The sequence below is a fragment of the Lepidochelys kempii genome, chromosome 3 (genome assembly GCF_965140265.1).
Source record: "Lepidochelys kempii isolate rLepKem1 chromosome 3, rLepKem1.hap2, whole genome shotgun sequence".
In the NCBI taxonomy this organism is placed as follows: Eukaryota; Metazoa; Chordata; order Testudines; family Cheloniidae; genus Lepidochelys; species Lepidochelys kempii.
Genome location: NC_133258.1, coordinates 690350 through 710294, shown reverse-complemented (window position 1 = coordinate 710294; position 19945 = coordinate 690350). Strand labels below are relative to the sequence as shown.

The 19945-nt window shown below is 46.8% G+C and overlaps 1 protein-coding gene across 4 annotated transcripts in view; it reads left to right on the top strand.

The window, feature by feature from the left end:
* NRBP1 (nuclear receptor binding protein 1) overlaps positions 1-19945 on the top strand; it is a 77942-nt gene that overhangs the window by 29165 nt on the left and 28832 nt on the right. For 3 of the 4 annotated variants that reach the window (XM_073335406.1, XM_073335404.1, XM_073335407.1), the window contains exon 8: positions 2883-2906. The exons of the other annotated variant lie outside the window; for it this stretch is intronic. In XM_073335406.1, coding sequence (XP_073191507.1) covers positions 2883-2906 — 24 coding nt within the window. The remainder of the gene's footprint in view (positions 1-2882; positions 2907-19945) is intronic. 4 annotated transcript variants of the gene reach the window in all.

Genomic DNA, 19945 nt, shown 5'->3' with positions numbered 1-19945 from the left:
AACATTTCTTTTAAGTAAAGGAGATGAACACTAAAATGGGTCTATGATCATAAAAGCTCCACTCTGTGTAGTAGCTCTCCTCCCAGCGTGCCCTAGAGTCAGAGCTGCTGACACCAGTGACCTCATTCCCCCTCCTACAGCGCCCACACAGCTATAGGAGAGGGAGCTGGAGTCCAGTCTGAATAGTTAAGTGCATTCCAACTGCGTGATCTCTATTCCCTCTGACTATGGGAGCCAGCAAAACCAGTGTGACCCTCAAATCATAGGGAGAGTTTATGGTACTCTAGGATCCTTCAGGCAATAAATATGGAGCCTATGTTGCCATTTAGTCACTTTTCAGGGACTAGCCAAACTTTGAGAACCCTTACTATCCTGTGTGTAATTGAAAGGAATTGGTAAGTAGCTCAGTTCTGACAGTGTGAGGGGGAGCAGTGACTGGCAATGCACAGAAAAGCAGAACTCAGATGCCCCTATATGCCCAGTGCTGTCCCTCACTGCACTGCTCTGTTAGAACAGAAGGGCATGAAAGTGAGAGCAGGTTCAGTTCTCTTTGGGCTGAAGCAGCAGGTGAAGCTGGCACTGGGAGCAGGAGGATGGGGGAAGCCGCCACGTTGCCCTGTTTAAAGGAAGAACGCATAACTCCAGCTGGGCTGGAAATGTTAAAGGTGCATGGTGCTTCTGGGGCAGCTGGCTCCTTTAAATAATGTAACACTATCGATTGGGTACTGTAGCCTCTAGTGCACCTGCAGGAGCCAAGGCAGCTTGCTGCCTGCCTGGCAGCCCAGCTACGCAGTGCTCCCTGTGCAATATTTGGAGTTGAGGTAGCATGTGCAGGGGCAGGACTGGTCCAGCTCTACATGCAGTCCTGGAGCAATACAATCCCTTTTCTTCACCCATTCTTCATAGGCACCCTGAGGGGGAGGTGGGACTTGCAAGAAGGAAGGACAATCAAGAAGCCCAGTCTGGGTACCAGTGTCTCAGAAACTGGTTGTTGGAGGGTGTGGGGAGTGGTAAGCTGCAGAGCAGTAAATAGAGCTGTGGATGAAGGGGATCATCTGACAAAGAGGTGGGTTGGGATGGACAAAGGATATGGGATAGTGATGGGTATAGTGCAAAGGCCACACAGTGCTGGGGCAGCAGTCCATCTGTTCCTGAGCCCATGTGGTCTTTTTCTCACATAAAAAGTGGGTTTAGGGATAGCGGAGAGGGGAGTTATTAAGGCACAGGGAGTAAGGGGACTGGGAAGGCTGTGGCCAGAGCAAGGGAGATACCGGCACTTCTTTCTCCAAGTCAGAATGTTGTGGGGGGGAGAGAGAATGTTTTGAGCTACTCTGTCAACTTCTTGTGTTCAGTTTAAATCACCTAGAACTAAAAGCTGCCTGCTTCCCTGTGCATTTCACCAGACGATGTTCCCAGAGCCCCTATCTTACTGTCAGGAGGGCGCTGTGGTTAGGATGGCAATTGCCTTTCCTCTTGCATTGGCTGCAGTGATTATAATCTCTCCGATGTTGCAGGGGGCTTTCTTTTGAAAATGCAGCTTGCTTCTGAAGGGTTCGTGGCCTGGAGATCCTTTGGGTGGGTCGGGGGAGAAAGCTGCCATGGTGGCAGAGGTGGGGGTGGTACTGTCTAGGAGAAGGGATCCTGGAGGAAGGAGATTCCAGGGAGATGCTGGGTTGGACCTAAGGGGCCGTCAGGCAGGGCCCTTTAGGCAGAAGCGGGGAGAAGAATGTGATGTGAACTGGAAGCTCCAGTGTGGAATATGGCTGAGGGCTTTTCTCTCCAGGTTCACAGACTTCTTGGGAGTCACTTTGTAGGTGTTAGCAGAGGCCTGAGCCCAGGGGGCTGTGAATGTGAGAGCCAGCCTGTGGTATGGAGGAGCTCTGTAGGTGCATCATTGGGAACTGTTTGCTCTTGGTGAGCAATACCTTGCATAGGGCAACTTTTAAATGCATAGCAGAATTGGAAACTCTTAAACTGAAGTCTGGGTCTGCTGATGAATTCTGGGGCTGCCCTCAGTGAAATCTGACTGGGTGGTGTATTGTGCTCCCCCAAAAGATTATATAGTCATTTCTTCAGTGACTGGGTGTGGGTGGCTTTGGAACATGTTGGGGATTGGTCCTGCTTTGAGCAGGGGGTTGGACTAGATGACCTCCTGAGGTCCCTTCCAACCCTGATATTCTGTGTTGGTCCCCAAGGGCTGTAAGGGTAGCTTTTGTGGGAGAGTCCCGAAGATATTCGTAGAGTCTGCCTTGGGCCATTCACCACTTGCCACAAGCACCTTTTTGTCCTCTAAACGTGCTTGTTGGGCTTTTGGGTTGGATACATCCAGTGTGTCTCTGTATAACCCAGCCATCACTAAATCCCCACTGTGGGTGCTCGGGGAACATGGGACTTGACCTGAAGTTTGTGTTCATCCAGACAGCAAAACAAATTGAGTGCCAAGGCATGTGGTATGGGTGCGACTGCTAAAATCCATGTGGGGTGTTAGCTCTACTCCCAGCAACATGCTGCCCATATCTGCCCGCTGAGCATGGGCACAGGGACTGGTCACTGGACAATGGTGGCTGAGTGACATGGTTGGAATTTCAGCCTCCTCAAAAGCCCAGAGTCTCGAACATAATGCCCTGGTGGGTGTGAGAGGCCCCCAGAGCCCACCTCTCCTTTGCCCTCTACAGTTCTTGGTGTGTAGAGGCATCATGCTCCTGGCTTAGAGTCAGCAGGTGTGAGGGCTATTGAAAGGGCAGCCAGCCTCTTCCTTTTGTCCCTGTTTTGCCTGGTTCTACCCAGCTGTCTGTATTGATGTTAAGTGCTTGCTGTTTCATCAACTCATCGACTTCTATCTTGTTTTACTTCCCGCTTACGGGCTGCTCTGTTACCAACAGTCTTTCATAGGATTTTTGCTAATGGTGAGCAAACTTCTCCGCTCCTGTGATGTGACTGTGTCACTATATATATAATGTTCATTATATATATAATATATAACTTATCTATACGGTGTTCCCTTGCTATAAGGCTGGTGTATAAAACTGTCCAGCATAGGCCCCCCCTGCCAGCAATAGCCCTGTCCTGTTCTGGGAGATAATCTATTCCTTGTGCTCCCAGCCAAAGCCTTACAGAGAGGGACACTGCCTTGTGTGAAGTCTTCTAAATGTTAGTTCTGTCCCTTCTCCTTGTTCTTAGACTGCACTAGTCTGTGGCCCTCATTGCATGCCAGCTCTTGCATGTCAAGCAAGATAAATGCATTGTTCTGACTGCTCGAAGCCAAGCTCTCCATGTACATCTGGCTCTTACCTGCTGCTGCTCTGCGGGGCTTGGCTGAGGGCCAGACTTAGACCAGGCTCTGCTTCTTGCTTGGACACCCTGCAGCTTGCTTGTAGCTTTAACCCCATAGACATTTTGTTTTCAATCTGAATGTTTCAACGAAATGTGTTCTGCACCTGGTGACTAGGCAGATCTTCCACCCAGGTGAGCCCGTAGCTGTGAAATGAGGCCCATCTCTCCCTAGCCAGGCCTTTGGCATTCAGTGAGCTCACCTGAGCTCACGTGTGTTTGTGGGCAGGGAGTTTGCTGAAGCTTTTGGGTGGAGCAATGGCAGGGGCTGTTGGATTGCCCCCTTGGTTTACTTAATTCATAACCATGTTGGGTTTGACATGAGGAAACAAACAAGGAGTCCACCCTTAGTGATCCTGTTCCACCTTCTGTCAAATGGGAACGATTATGGGGCAATGCTCCGCTTTCCCCAAACCCTAGTCACCACCACCTAAGGGGCTGTCAGAATAAACTCTGTGGGTTCCCCATGTCTGCAGATGTTCTACAGTAGGGGTAGACCAAAGCCTCTCCCAAGGTGGCTGGTCCAGAGTCTCTTCGCGTTGATGGTGAAGTTATTGGGTGTCGTGTGGTCTTAGCAGTATAGCAGATCTCCTTTTTCCAGAGTCTGATCTGCAAGGGAGCTAAGAATTAGGTGGCAGCATATTGTGCTGAGAGTCTGGCTCTGAAAAGTGTCAAGTGACTGGACAAATCCCTCTCCCCAGCAGGCTGCTCTGGAGTGTGGAGGGGAAGGTGTGGCACACAAGGAGCATTGTGTCAGTAAGCACGTTACAGCGCTGCAGTGGGGACATATGTTGGGACAAAATGCAACCTGTTGTTGGGAGCAGCTTCAGCACCATCACCCAGAAAATCCTTCTGCACTGGGCACTGATTGCCCACCTCATGGCTGCTGGGCTTTCAGCCCTCAGGAGGTGTTACTTCATAGTTATTACACCATTCTGCCTATAAACAAAGCTAAGATCGCAACCGATAACGTACGGCAGTGCCCCCTGGGAAATGCTGTATTGTTAGCTACTCAGTGGTCTTGGAGACGCCTGCAGAGGGGAAAAAAAACCCTCATGGGACCTCAGTTTTGCTGGAACAGCAGTGAGACCTCCTTCAAACTTCAGGCTTTCTCAGCCAGTCTCTTGAGAGCTAGACCAAAAGACTGGAATGAGTTTTACTGCGTTATCCCCTCACACTTTTGGCTCATGAGAGCTGGGAATTAGACTCCTCAGTCACTTAGATGCACTTGAAAATGTTAGCCAGTGTGTAGCTGTTCTTCGTGCATCCAGTTGGACTTGGTCATTTTTTCCACTCTTTGAATTTATCACCTGGTGTTCAGGGCATGTCATATTGTCATTTTCATATCTCTAACAGGCGGCATGTAAGTCGCATTTGTCACTTCATAGTGTACGTGTTTAGTGTTGCAGGAACTAGGACAGGGATTACTTTGGTATCTTGGACTCCCTTCCCCCCCTTAATGCACAAGGTCACTCAACCATTCTGTCTTCTTTGCCTGAAGCTACAATGGGTTTGATGGGGGTCAAAACTCCCATATTGACCACTAGAATATGATTGTTACTTCTATTTTGTGTCCTCTGCCTCTGTATTGCCACTGACAGCAGCACTAAACTATGTACACATTATGGACTGCACACAACATAAATCCACCCCTTGATCCTAATGATGCACAAGTTATACAGTAGAATTTGGGAAGTGATGGCAGGATGTCTGTCTTGGAGAGAGAGAGAGAGGGTATGTCTACACACAAAATTAGGTTGAATTTATAGAAGTCGGTTTTGTAGAAAGTGTTTTTATACAGTCGATTGTGTGTGTCCCCCCACAAATGCTCTAAGTGCATGTAGTCGGCGGAGTGTGTCCACAATACCAAGGCAACCATCGACTTCCGGAGCGTTGAACTGTGGGTGGCTATCCCACAGTTCCCGCAGTCTCCACCGCCCATTTGAATTCTGGGTAGAAATCCCAATGCCTGATGGGGCTAAAACATTGTCGCGGGTGGTTCTGGGTACATATCGTCAGGCCCCCTTTCCCTCCCTCCCTCCCTCCGTGAAAGCAAGGGCAGACAATCGTTTTGCGCCTTTTTTCTTGAGTTACCTGTGCAGACGCCATACCACGGAAAGCATGGAGCCCGCTCAGCTAACCATCACCATATGTCTCCTGGGTGCTGGCAGACGCGGTACTGCATTGCTACACAGCAGCAGTTTATTGCCTTTCGGCAGCAGACAGTGCAGTACGACTGGTAGCCATCGTCGCCGTAGTCCAGGGTGCTCTTTTAGCTGACCTCGATGAGGTCAGGGGCTCCTGGGCAAACATGGGAGTGATTCAGTCAAGTCATTTCCCTTTTAAGTTTCGTCTCATGGCGATTCAGTCCTACCGGCAGTGCACTGTCTTTTAATCTGCAGCCAGCAGAAGACGATGGCCAGCAGTCATACTGCACTGTCTTCTGCCGAGCACCCAGGAGATGACGATGGCTAGCAATCCTACTGCACAGTCTGCTGCCAGCAAGATGTATAAAGATAGATGAAGTGGATCAAAACAAGAAATAGACCAGATTTGTTTTGTATTCATTTTCTCCTCCCTCCCTCTGTGAAATCAACGGCCTGCTAAACCCAGTTTTGAGTTCTATCCTTAAGGGGGCCATTCAGTTTCTCGCAAAGCCACCCCCTTTGATTTTAATTTCCTGTAAGCCAACCCTGTAAGCCATGTCGTCAGTTGCCCCTCCCTCCGTCAGAGCAATGGCAGATAATCGTTCCGCGCCTTTTTTCTGTGCAGACGCCATACCACGGCAAGCATGGAGCCTGCTCAGATCACTTTGGCAATTAGGAGCACATTAAACACCACACGCATTATCCAGCAGTATATGCAGCACCAGAACCTGGCAAAGCGAAACTGGGTGAGTAGGCGACGTCAGCGCGGTGACGAGAGTGATGAGGACATGGACACAGACTTCTCTCAAAGCACGGGCCCTGACAATGTGGGCATTGTGGTGCTAATGGGGCAGGTTCATACAGTGGAATGTCGATTCTGGGTTCTCGGGAAACAAGCACAGACTGGTGGGACTGCATAGTGTTGCAGGTCTGGGACGATTCCTAGTGGCTGCGAAATTTACGCATGCGTAAGGGCACTTTCATGGAACTTTGTGACTTGCTTTCCCCTGCCCTGAGGCACAAGAATACCAAGATGAGAGCAGCCATCACAATTGAGAAGCGAGTGGCAATAGCCCTGTGGAAGCTTGCAACACCAGACAGCTACCGGTCAGTTGGGAATCAATTTGGAGTGGGCAAATCTACTGTGCGGGCTGCTGTGATGCAAGTAGCCAACACAATCAAAGATCTGCTGCTATCAAGGGTAGTGACCCTGGGAAATGTGCAGATCATAGTGGATGGCTTTGCTGCAATGGGATTCCCTAACTGTGGTGGGGCCATAGACGGAACCCATATCCCTATCTTGGCACCGGAGCACCAAGCCGGTGAGTACATAAACCGCAAGGGGTACTTTTCGATAGTGCTGCAAGCACTGGTGGATCACAAGGAACGTTTCACCAACATCAACATGGGATGGCCGGGAAAGGTACACGATGCTCACATCTTCAGGAACTGTGGTCTGTTTCAAAAGCTGCAGGAAGAGACTTTATTCCCAGACCAGAAAATAACTGTTGGGGATGTTGAAATGCCTATATGTATCCTTGGGGACCCAGCCTACCCCTTAATGCCATGGCTCATGAAGCCGTACACAGGCAGCTTGGACAGTAGTCAGGAGCTGTTCAACTACAGGCTGAGCAAGTGCAGAATGGTGGTAGAATGTGCATTTGGACGTTTAAAAGAGCGCTGGCGCAGTTTACTGACTCGGTTAGACCTCAGTGAAACCAATATTCCCATTGTTATTACTGCTTGCTGTGCGCTCCACAATGTCTGTGAGAGTAAGGGGGAGACGTTTATGGTGGAGTGGGAGGTTGAGGCAGATCGCCTGGCCGCTGGTTACGCGCAGCCAGACACCAGGGCGGTTAGAAGAGCACAGCAGGGCGCGCTGCGCATCAGAGAAGCTTTGAAAACCAGTTTCATGACTGGCCAGGCTATGGTATGAAAGTTTTTTGTTTCTCCTTGATGAAACCCCCCTCCCCTTGGTTCACTCTACTTCCCTGTAAGCTAACCACCCTCCCTTCCTCCCTTCGATCACCGCTTGCGGAGGCAATAAAGTCATTGTTGCTTCACATTCATGCATTCTTTATTAATTCATCACACAAATAGGGGGATAACTGCCAATGTAGCCCGGGAGGGGTGGTGGAGGAGGGAAGGACAAGGCCACACAGCACTTTAAAAGTTTAAAACTTTAAAACTTATTGAATGCCAGCCTTCTGTTGCTTGGGAAATCCTCTGGGGTGGAGTGGCTGGGTGGCTGGAGGGCCCCCCCACCGTGTTCTTGGGCGTCTGGGTGAGGAGGCTATGGAACTTGGGGAGGAGGGCAGTTGGTTACACAGGGGCTGTAGGGGCGGTCTGTGCTCCTGCTGCCTTTCCTGCAGCTCAACCATACGTTGGAGCCTATTAGTTTGATCCTCCAGCAGCCTCGGCATTGAATCCTGCCTCCTCTCATCACGCTGCTGCCACCTTTCAGCTTTAGCCCTCTCTTCAGCCTGCCACCTCTCCTCCCGGTCATTTTGTGCTTTCCTGCACTCTGACATTGTGTGCCTCCACGCATTCGTCTGTGCTCTCTGTGTGCGAGGACAGCATGAGCTCAGAGAACATTTCATCGTGAGTGCATTTTTTTCGCCTTCTAATCTTCGCTAGCCTCTGGGAAGGAGAAGATCCTGTGATCCTTGAAACACATGCAGCTGGTGGAGGGAAAAAAAGGGACAGTGGTATTTAAAAAGACACATTTTATAGAACAATGGGTACACTCTTTCAAGGTAAACCTTGCTGTTAACATTACATACATAGCACATGTACTTTCGTTCCATGGTCGCATTTTGCCTCCCCCCACCGTGTGGCTAGCCCCTCATCCTTCCCACGTCCTCGTGGCTAACAGCGGGGAACGTTTGTTCAGCTACAGGAAAACAGCCCAGCAGGAACGGGCACCTCTGAATGTCCCCTTAAGAAAAGCACCCTATTTCAACCAGGTGACCCTGAATGAAATCACTTTCCTGTGGATAACACAGAGAGATAAAGAACGGATGTTGTTTGAACGCCAGCAAACATACACTGCGATGCTTTGTTCTACAATGATTCCAGAGTACGTGTTACTGGCCTCGAGTGGTAAAGTGTCCTACCATGGTGGATGGAATAAGGCTGCCCTCCCCAGAAAGCTTTTGCAAAGGCTTTGCGAGTACATCCAGGAGAGCCGCGAATGCCAGGGCAAATTAATCATTAAAAAATGCTTGCTGTTAAACCATGTATAGTATTTTAAAAGGTACACTCACCAGAGGTCCCTTCTCTGCCTGACGGGTCTGGGAGGCAGCCTTGGGTGGGTTCAGGGGGTACTGGCTGCAGGTCCAAGGTGAGAAACAGTTCCTGGCTGTCGGGAAAAACGGTTTCTCCACTTGCTAGCTGTGAGCTATCTACAACCTCATCATCCTCTTCCTCATCCCCAAAACCTGCTTCCGTGTTGCCTCCATCTCTGTTGAAGGAGTCAACACGGCTGGGGTAGTGGTGGCTGAACCCCCTAAAATGGCATGCAGCTCATCATAGAAGCGGCATGTTTTGGGCTCTGACCCGGAGCGGCCGTTTGCCTCTCTGGTTTTCTGGTAGGCTTGCCTCAGCTCCTTAAGTTTCACGCGGCACTGCTTTGGGTCCCTGTTATGGCTTCTGTCCTTCGTGCCCTGGGAGATTTTGACAAATGTTTTGGCATTTTGAAAACTGGAACATAGTTCTGATAGCACAGATTCCTTTCCCCATACAGCGATCAGATCCCGTACCTCCCGTTCGGTCCATGCTGGAGCTCTTTTGCAATTCTGGGACTCCATCATGGTCACCTCTGCTGATGAGCTCTGCACTCACCTGCAGCTTGCCACGCTGCCCAAACAGGAAATTGAAATTCAAAAGTTTGTGGGCCTTTTCCTGTCTACCTGGCCAGTGCATCTGAGTTGAGAGTGCTGTCCAGAGCGGTCACAATGGAGCACTCTGGGATAGCTCCCGGAGGCCAATACCGTCTATTTGTGTCCACAGTACCTCAAATTCGACCTGGCAAGGCTGATTTCAGCACTAATCCCCTTGTCGGGGGTGGAGTAAGGAAATCGATTTTAAGAGTCCTTTAAGTCGGAAAAAAAGGCTTCGTTGTGTGGATGGGTGCAGGGTTAAATCAATTTAACGCTGCTAAATTCGACCTCAACTCCTAGTGTAGACCAAGGCAGAGAGACGTAATCACTGTAATCCTTTTTCATGAATATGTTGTCAGAGGTCATGCTGCTGTGTAAACTTAAATCATTCCAAGTTTGTACAATCTCAACACCAACGTTAACACCCACAAAATAGTTTTGAGGTTCTGAAACAAACTAGATGCTTCATAAATTGTACTTAAACTTATTCAGAAGCATAGATTTTATTTTTAAGACCAGAAGAGACCATTAAAATTGGTCTGATGTTCTGTATATTACAGGCCATAGAACTTCATCCAGTATTGAGCTCAGCGACGTGCTTCACTAAAGCATATCTTCCAAAAAATCATTTCTCATCCATTCAATGTGTGCCCCACATATTTACTGCATACCATCCAAACCCTGTAATAAATACACTATTTATTCATGGGTTTTCTATGGCTCTCTTATAATTGAACCGTAGTTCTTTACAACGATTAATCATTAATTTTTCACCATTTCCCTGTGAGACGGTGGTATCCCCATTTTACACATGGGGTTCTGAGGCACAGATTAAAGCCCAAACTGTCAAGTGTCAGCTAACTTTGGGTGCTCAGTTTTGAGAAGCAATGGGCCTGAGTTATCAGACTAAGCATTTTACAGGACTTTATATGTTCAGAGGAGAGCTCTCATTGACTTCAATTGCAACTATGAGCATTAGCACTTCAGAAAGAAAAGGAGTACTTGTGGCACCTTAGCGACTAACCAATTTATTTGAGCATAAGCTTTCGTGAGCTACAGCTCACTTCATCGCTCACGAAAGCTTATGCTCAAATAAATTGGTTAGTCTCTAAGGTGCCACAAGTCCTCCTGTTCTTTTTGTGAATACAGACTAACACGGCTGTTACTCTGAAACCTGTCATTAGCACTTCAGTAAATCAGATCCTGGGTGACTAAGTTGAGTACTCAGAAAATGGGAAACACAGTGGCCCAGCTGTGAAAAGTTTGGTGTATGTGATGGGCCCAGCTTCTTGTAGTTTCTCTGTGTGGCGGAGGCATGGATAGAATCCAGTTCTCCAGGGCAGCATTCAGTTGCTTTAACTATGAGACTGTTTCTTTTTCTGCAGTCCCCTGCCTCATTCAGTATGTACCTTGCAACTCCTGCAAATGATGAGGCGGCACTGGTCCTGTAGACAACAGGCTCATTTGCTGCACATCCCTGATTTGTTCCCAGAGCAAGTCTGTCCAGTGTGTGTGCTACGGTGGCGGGGGAGAAGAATGTCGTCAGACAATTAAAGACGTACTGCGCACACACAAGGGAGATGCATTTGAGTTGCACAAAGAACTTCAATATTGGCATTTCCTAACTTGAGTGTTAGGAAATTAGGTGAAGTTCTTTGCAAACAAACCCTTAAATTGAAAAAACAAATCACATGAAACAATATTGATTCCCAACCTGGGTCATCAGCAGGTTTGGGATCTCTGATCCTCAGCACAGCCCTCTGCCACTTGAGTAACTAGTAAGAGTAGGAGACTTATGTTCAGTGTGGACCTGCTGCTAGAGGTGATGAGACTAGACATCAGAGGAATGCCATGGCTCAGTAACAAACCTTGGAACTGGACTTGTAAGAAAGTGAGCATGCTGCAGTGGTCGGACCCTTTTCTGGAGCGACTCCCCCCATCTTTTGCCTATGTTCTCTGCTCCTGTCCTTCCCTGCCCCCTTTTCTCTGCCCCTTGGTGCTCTGACTTCTGCTGTCTGTCTGGTGTTTTGTTCCACCATCCCTCTGCATCTGGCTTGCTGCCTGGGCACCAGCAGGGGGAGCATTCACAGTATAGGAGACAGTCTCCCAGCTCTCACTTCTGGTGCTTGGTGCCATAGCACCCCTGGCAGCTGGGAGGAGCAATTGCAAGGTAAGTCCTGCTCAGCCCCTTCAGACCTGGCATGGAGCATGCTCAGTTACTCTGTGGAATTATACGTAGATTCATGATTTAAAGCAGGGGTCTCAAACATGCTATTTTCTGTGGCCCACCAGCTCCCCATGGCACCCCCGCTCCCCCAGGATTTACCTAGAGCTGCTCCGGCCCGGCACGCACTGGAACGGGGAACCGCGGCCAATGGAAGCTTCGGGGAAGGTACCTGGAGGAGCGGCCAGGGCAACATGCAGACCCCTGTGCCCCTCGAGGTCCCGGCCGCTTCCTGGAGCGGCGTGGGGGCAGGGCAGGCAGGCAGGGAGCCTGCCCTGACCCCGGTGTGCGCCAGGCTGGACCTGCCCTCCTGAAACCCTCCTGCACCCCAACCCCCTGCCCTGAACCACCTCCAGCGCCCTGCCCTGAGCTCCCTGTCGCACCCTGAACCCCTGGGGGCGGGGGGGGAGTTGGGGTGGGGATTTCAGGGAAGGGGTTGGAATCGGGGCAGGGCCAGGGCAGTGGGGGGGGTGGTCAGTGGTGCAGCCCTCGGGCCAATATACTAGTCCTCATGTGGCCCTCGTGGTCATTTGAGTTTGAGACCCCTGGTTTAAAGTCAGAAGGGATCCCTGTGGTCATCTGTTTGACCTCCTGTATAGCACAGGCTATAGGCTTGCCCTGAATTAATTCCTGTTTGAACTAGGGCAAATCTTTTAGAAAAAACATTATTTAAAAGATAGAGAATCCACCGCAGCCCTTTGGTAAGCACTTCCAAAAGTGCTTTAATCCTCCCAGTTGAAAACATATGTCTTATTTGCAGTCTAAATTGGTCTAGCTTCAGATTCCAGCCCTTGGGTCTTGTTAGACTTTTTTCTCTTGGATTGGAGAGCCGTCTATCATATTTCTGTTCCCCATGTATGTACTTGTATAGTGTAATAGTCACCCTTTAATCTTCTCGTTGCTGAGCTAAATAGATTGAGCTCCTGGAATCTCTTACTGTAAGACATGTTCTGTAATTCTTCAATTGTTCTTGTGGCTCTTCTCTGAACCCTCTTAAATTTATCAACCTTCTTGAATTGCAGACCCCAGTATTGGACATAGTATTCCAGGAACAGTTGCACCAGTAACAGATCCTCTCTACTTCTACTTGATTCCCCTGTTTATGCATCCAAGGATTGCATCAAACATCACATTGGGAATTTATGTTCAGCTGATAATTACCATGGTCCCCAAGACTTTTTCAGACTCACTGCTTCCTAGAATAGAGTCTACTGTCTTGTATATATGGCCTACATTCTTTGTTCCTCGATGTGACTTTACATTTGTCCTTGTTGAAATGCATATTGTTTGCTTGCATGCAGCTTACCAAGCAGTCCAGATTGCTCTGTATCTGTGACCTGTCCTCTTGATTATTTACCACTCTCCTATCTTGTGTGTCATCTTGAAATGTCATCAGTGATGATTTTGTTTTATTCCAGGTAATTGAAAAAGATACCATGTAGCCTAGAGCTGAAATCAAACCCTGTGGCACCCAGCTAGAGAAACACCAATTTGATTTATAGATTTCAAGGCCAGAAGAGACTATTGTGATCATCTCATCTAACCTGCTTAAAACATAGGCCAGAGAACTTTTCTAAAAGCATCCGATCTTGATTTAAAAGTTGTCAGTGATGGTGAATCTTCCACAACCTTTGGTAAATTGTTTGTGGTTTAATTACCCTTGCTGTCAAAACAAACAAACAAAAAAAAACCCAAAAAAACCCTTGTCTTATTTCTGGTCTGAATTTGTCTAGCTCAGCAGATCTCACAACAAATTTTTTGGTGGCCTCAGAGTGCGACCACCAACTTTTGCTGGTGGCCGCTCTGACAGTTTTCCCTAAAATACTTAATTAACTCTAGGGAAAAACAAATAAATATGTACATATACATGTCCAAATCATTGTAATTTGTTTATGTAGGTTTTATTGAAGACTCAACAATAAAATAATATACAGTTGTCTCTATTCCTTACTGGACCTAAACAGAATAGACACAAATACTGTTATGTTTTTTTAGTTTTCTTTTTTACCCCAGACTTGCTAGCTAGTAAGCTTGCTACTATGAAAATTGGTCGTTGTATATTGGTTAATATCACTTTTCACAGCAGACTTACTCGGCCCCTGCAAGTTGGAGGGCAAATTAAGCCCTGTCTGGGGAGATAGATAGGGAATTGTGGAGGCCTGGAGGAGGCAGCATGGGTCAGGGCAATTAGTGGTGGGGAGGTGAGCCTGGGATTGGAGCCTGGGGTCCTGCTGGGGACTGGAGGAGGCAGTGGGATCAGGGGTAACATGGGAGGGCAAGCCCAGGGCCAGAGCCCGGTGGCTGTGGGATGGAGCCCACTGCCGCACAGCTAGGGCCTTCTGCCCACCTCCCTAGGGCTGACGCCCGAGCCCCACCACCCATAGGAAGGTGGAGAACTCATCCTGGTTGCCTGCTCCTCCACTGTTTGGGACTCCGGAAGGGGTAGGGACCAGGCCCTGGGGGAGGGGCCACTGCTTCCCCTCCCCCATCATCACCCAGGAGACTGTGGCCGCAAGAAAAGCCCCTGGTGGCTGCATACGGCCACGGTGGCCGCATTTGAGAGAGGCTGGTCTAGCTTCGGCTGCCAACCATGGAATCATGCTCTACCTATCTCTGCTAAATCGAAGAGCCTGTTGTTTAATATTTGTTCCCCATGTAGATACTTATAGATTATCAACTCACCCCTTAACCCTCTCTTGTTAAGATGAATAAGTTGGGCTCCTTGTCTGTCACTATAAGACCTGTTTTTTCATCCTTGAGTCATTCTTCTCAGAACTATCTCCAGTTTATCAACATATTTCTTGAATTGTGCAAAGCAGAACTGGACCCAGTAATCCAGTAGTGGTCACACCAGGGCCAAATACACAGGTAAAATAACCTCTTTGCTCCTACTTGAGATTCCCCTATTTATGCATCCAATGATCGCATTAACCCTTGTGGATACTGAATCTCATGGCTGGGAGCTCATGTTCAGCTGGTAATCCAGTACAACCCCCAGGTCTTTCTCAGAGTCACTGCTTCCGTGGATAAAGTCCTCCATCCTGTAAATATGGCATACATTCTTTGTTCCTAGATGGATACATTTACATTTGTCTTTTAAAACACACACTGCTTGCTTGCACCCAGTTTTCCAAGCAATCCAGAATAAGTGACTTATCTTCTTCATTATTTACCACTTCTAATTTTTGTGTCATCTACGAGCTTTACCAGTGATGGTTTTGTTTTCGTCCATGTTGATAAAAATGTTAAATACCATAATGCCAAGGACAAATCCCCTGGAAGCACACTTGGTTGATGACGATTTCACTTTTACAATTACATTTTCAGACCCATCAGTTTGACAGGATTTTTATCCATTTAATATGTGCCATATTAAATTTATATTCTAGTTTCTCAATCAAAATACTTGTAGTATTAAGTAGGGATGTAAATACTGTTTAAAATGTTGTTTAAACGGTTAACCGATTGAGCAGCTGGGGTCGATGGGGCTGGGGTCGATGCGGCCAGCTGTGGTGCGGCTGGGGTCGTGGTTAACGATTAAGGCGGGTTAACCAGTAAGACTAATGCTTACCGATTAACCTTTTACATCCCAAGTACCAAGTTAAGTGACTTACAGAAGTCTAAGTACATTACATCAACACTATTACTTCCGATGAAGTGAGCTGTAGCTCACAAAAGCTTATGCTCAAATAAATTTTAGTCTCTAAGGTGCCACAAGTCCTCCTTTTCTTTTTACTATTATCTTTGTTACCCAAACTTGTAATATAAAAAAATAAATTTGACTATTTTCTATACAATATTGATTGTCCTATTATCTTCCTTTAATTCCTTATTAAGAGTCCTGTGTCAGCCATTCCATTATTTACCTGATTGATTTTTGGTTCGGTGTTAGGCTGACTTGGCCTGTAGTTATCCAGGCTGTCCTATTTACCTTTTTAAATATTGGCACATTATCATAGAATCATAGAATATCAGGGTTGGAAGGGACCCCAGAAGGTCATCTAGTCCAACCCCCTGCTCAAAGCAGGACCAATTCCCAGTTAAATCATCCCAGCCAGGGCTTTGTCAAGCCTGACCTTAAAAACCTCTAAGGAAGGAGATTCTACCATCTCCCTAGGTAACGCATTCCAGTGTTTCACCACCCTCTTAGTGAAAAAGTTTTTCCTAATATCCAATCTAAACCTCCCCCACTGCAACTTGAGACCATTACTCCTCGTTCTGTCATCTGCTACCATTGAGAACAGTCTAGAGCCATCCTCTTTGGAACCCCCTTTCAGGTAGTTGAAAGCAGCTATCAAATCCCCCCTCATTCTTCTCTTCTGCAGGCTAAACAATCCCAGCTCCCTCAGCCTCTCCTCATAACTCATGTGTTCCAGTCCCCTAATCATTTTTGTTGCCCTTCGCTGGACTCTCTCCAATTTATCCACATCCTTCTTGAAGTGTGGGGCCCAAAACTGGACACAGTGCTCCAGATGAGGCCTCACCAATGTCGAATAGCTTTCTTCCAGTCCTCTGGAACTCTCCCTGTTATCCAAGACTTATTAAAAATCAATATTAATGGTCCAGAGAGGTTTCTAGACAGCTCTTTAAAAATTTTTGGAGGTAAGTTATTCAGACTTGCTCATTTTAAAATGTCTAGCATTAGTAGTTGCTGCTTAACGTCGTCTGAGTTACTACTGGAATTGAAGGTTTCATCATGACATGAGTGTTTGACTTTTTCCCAAATATAGAACAAATCTTTACTGAACGCTTCAGTCTTTTCTGCATTTTTGTTGCCAATTCTACCATTTCCATTTGGTAATGGTTTGGATCAAATACCAGTGTTAGCATTCTTTTGGGTTTTTGTTTTTTGGGTTTTTTGTTTTTGGTATATTAAGAACCAGAACAAAACCTTATTGTCCTGAACTCTGCTAGCCATAGAGTTCTTCTGTTCTTTTGCTTCCTTTATCAATTTTCTATACTTTCTAGCATCTGGTTTATATTCATTGTCAACTTCCCCTTTCTTCCATTTGTTATATATGTGCTTATAGCTGCTTTCACTTCCATCTAAGACAGATTTTGGTCTTTTTTAAAGTGTGAGCTTTCTTGATTGTGGTTAAAGATTTAGGCATTGCATTGACTGTCATGTGAGGGATGTGTTTGTCAACAGGTGATGAGGCTGGGTCTTTCCAGCTGTGTACTTCATTAAATAAGTCCATCCGGAGCTCTGACCCCACCACTCAGATTTGGCTGGTGACTTGTCCTTTTGGTTTCTGGATAGAGTACTTGATGGTGAATGGGATACTGTATGAATAAAAGTTGTGTGGTGTTAGAGTACTCCATAATATCCGTGATACCTCAGTCACCTCCAGAAGGTAGCAGTTCTCTTTTTCAGCCAGTTTCTTACAGTGGTAGAGGCTGGTGGCTGAGTCATGCTGCGTTGGGTGTGTTTTACAGCCAAGTGTTTAGGGCAGTGGTTTTCAGCCTGTGGTCCATGGACCCCTGGGGGTCTGCAGACTATGCCTAAGATTTCCAAAGGGGTCCACACCTCCATTAAAAATGTTTAGGGTCCACAAATGAAAAAAGGTTGAAAACTCCTTGTTTAGGGAAATGCCAGCTTAAACAGGCCCATCTGGCAGCATGCTCTTCCATAATCAGAGTCCCTTCTCTGAGAATTATGCGCCCCAACAGCTATTGGGAGTTGACAATTGTGCTGTCAGCTCAAGTATCCCAGATGAGCATGGCAAGCAAGTTCTCCAGCAGGCTGGGAAGAAAGACCATGATGTATATCTTTAAATACTGGCATGGCATCGGCATTACAGTGATGAGGCCCAGATAAGCCCTGAGGTAGGAGTAACTGGGCTATAATGAGATTACTAGTCTGTTTGAACTGGAATAGTGCCATGTCCAAAGGAGGTTGTCAGCAAGTTCTGTGTGAAAAGGAGCTTTTAGTTATGTCATGTTCAAAGCTAGCTTTGATGGTTTCATCTTATCCGTCAGAATGTTCATTACTCAACATTAACTTTATGCTATGCTCTCTGGGATCTTAAAGTGGTGCAGCGAGTTGCCCAATTTGAGAGAGTATCAGTAGAAGTCAAAAGGGATCATTATGAAAATCCAGTCTGACCACCTGCATCACACCAGCTAGAATGCCTCACCCAGTAGTTCCTGCATCAAGCTGTGAGTTCTGTTTGAGTTGTAACAGATCTTTAAAAGGATCTCCAGCCTTGATTTAAAGATTCCAAGTGAGGGAGAATCCACTATGTCCTTAGGTAAGTTGTTCCAGTGGTTGGTTACGCTCACTGTTTTTCATATTTTTTTTTTAAGTGACCCATATTTCTAGTCTGGATTTCTTTAGCTTCAGGTTTGAGCTGTTGGATCTTGTTCTGCCTTCTTTCCTAGTTTGACAAGTAGTCTGTTGCTGTGATGACATGCTTGCATTCTTTATGGATGGTGTCTATATCAGCCTTTCTGTGGTTTTCCCAGGACAGACGTCAGGCTAACTGGTCTGTAGATACGTGGCTCGTAAAGGTTTACCCGTTGTAAACCCTGGCAGCACTTTTCCAGTCCTCTGGAATGTCTCTGGTGTTCTAACATTTGTAAAACATCAATATTAATGGTTCAGAGAGCTCCTCAGCCAATTACCCTAGTCCTGCAGATTTAAAAACACTTAATTTTAACTGTTTCAGTGTATTATCCTCCCGGTTTACTGTTGAAGCTTGAATCTGAAGTTTTATCTTGATTGAGAAACTCTGCTTGATTTGCCCTCTGAAGTACCTGGACTGAACTGAATGTCTGAATTCTAGCTGTTGTTCCAAAGAGGTGCACATCTCCTTGTTCAACATTTAAGGCCATGTTCTCTCTTACTCAAGGTCACTATTTTATTGATATGTTATAATTACCACTTCACAGGAATTGGGGTTTGAAATCACAGTGCCTTCTGGCAATTGTGAACATTCTGAATAATAACCTGATGAGGTATCAGAGTAACAGCCGTGTTAGTCTGTATTCGCAAAAAGAAAAGGAGGACTTGTGGCACCTTAGAGACTAACCAATTTATTAGAGCATAAGCTTTCGTGAGCTACAGCTCACTTCAGTGGGTAAGGCAATGATTTATCAGAATTGAAGGTGCAACTTAGCCTGGCTGAAGCGAAAGAGATGTGATTTCTTGGGCAATGCTGCACAGTACCTAAAGTGTAAAGTGATCCAGTGTAATGGCCATGTTTGGGCATTGCCCGTCAATTTCTTTTGTCCTTGTTCAGTGGGAGAGTGCCCTTCGAATGGGTCAGGCCATGACATTTGAGTGAAGTGCTTTTCTTTTTATATGATCTTGTGCAGGGGCATGTAGCTGCTGCAGTTGGTCCACTTGTTGCCATGTTAGTTATGAATGAAACTAGAAAGAGCAGTGGTTTTGTTTCCAAAGTCCGGACCCTTTGTTTTTCAAGCATTACGTTACTCTGGTGTTGCACGCTGAAAATGTATTCTTTCAGATTCATGGTTGTCTGATAATTAATCCAGCTCGCTGCCTGTAACTGCATTTTGCACTATTTTGGGGATTGTAACACTTAACTGGATGGGTCTTCTGCACAATCTTCACCCTCTGGCTTGATACCTTGAACAGAATGAGTTGATTTCTGTGCATGAGCTTTTGCTGGTTAACTGTCTTCAGTTTATTGCAAACTGAAAAGATCATCTCAGCACTGTTGGTCTGCACCCCTTAAGGTAGATCTCCCATGTGACAGCATTTGGATGTAAAATGTTTGGGTTCTCAAAATGCGGCAGGTGCTCAGTTTGCACCTTTGAGATGTTTCCTCTCCAGCTTTGATTCCACACTTAATGGCTGTAAACTTCACTTTGTCACAGTGGCTCTGAAGTGTGGTGTTTAGATGTTGCTTGTAATTATTAGAATTGGGAGCACTGGCTGTTGGGAGGAGTTGAGAGGCTGGGAGAAAGCTACAGAGGGTGCAGCAGCAGCTGGTAAAGAGGTTTCCACTTTGAAAATAAAGCCCTTTTGAAGCTTGTTAGTACCTTGCCTGGTTGATACAACATGAAGTCATGTTCTCCAAGTCTCCGATGCCCTCTTTTCACAGCTCACTCCATTCATGAACCTTGATGCAGCTGGATTAATGTCCATGCTTTGGCAGATGTATGCAAGTGTGAGAGACAGCTTAAGAACATAAGAATGGTCATACTGGGCCAGACAAATGGTCCATCTAGCCCAGTATCCCATCTTCTGACAGTGGCCAGTGTGAGGTGCTTCAGAGGGAATAAATAAGAGGGCAATTTCTAGTGATCGTCCCCTGTCATCCTTTCCTGGCTTCTGGCAGTTGGAGGTTCACAGACACCAGAGCATGTGGTTGGGTCTCTGGCCATCTTGGCTAATA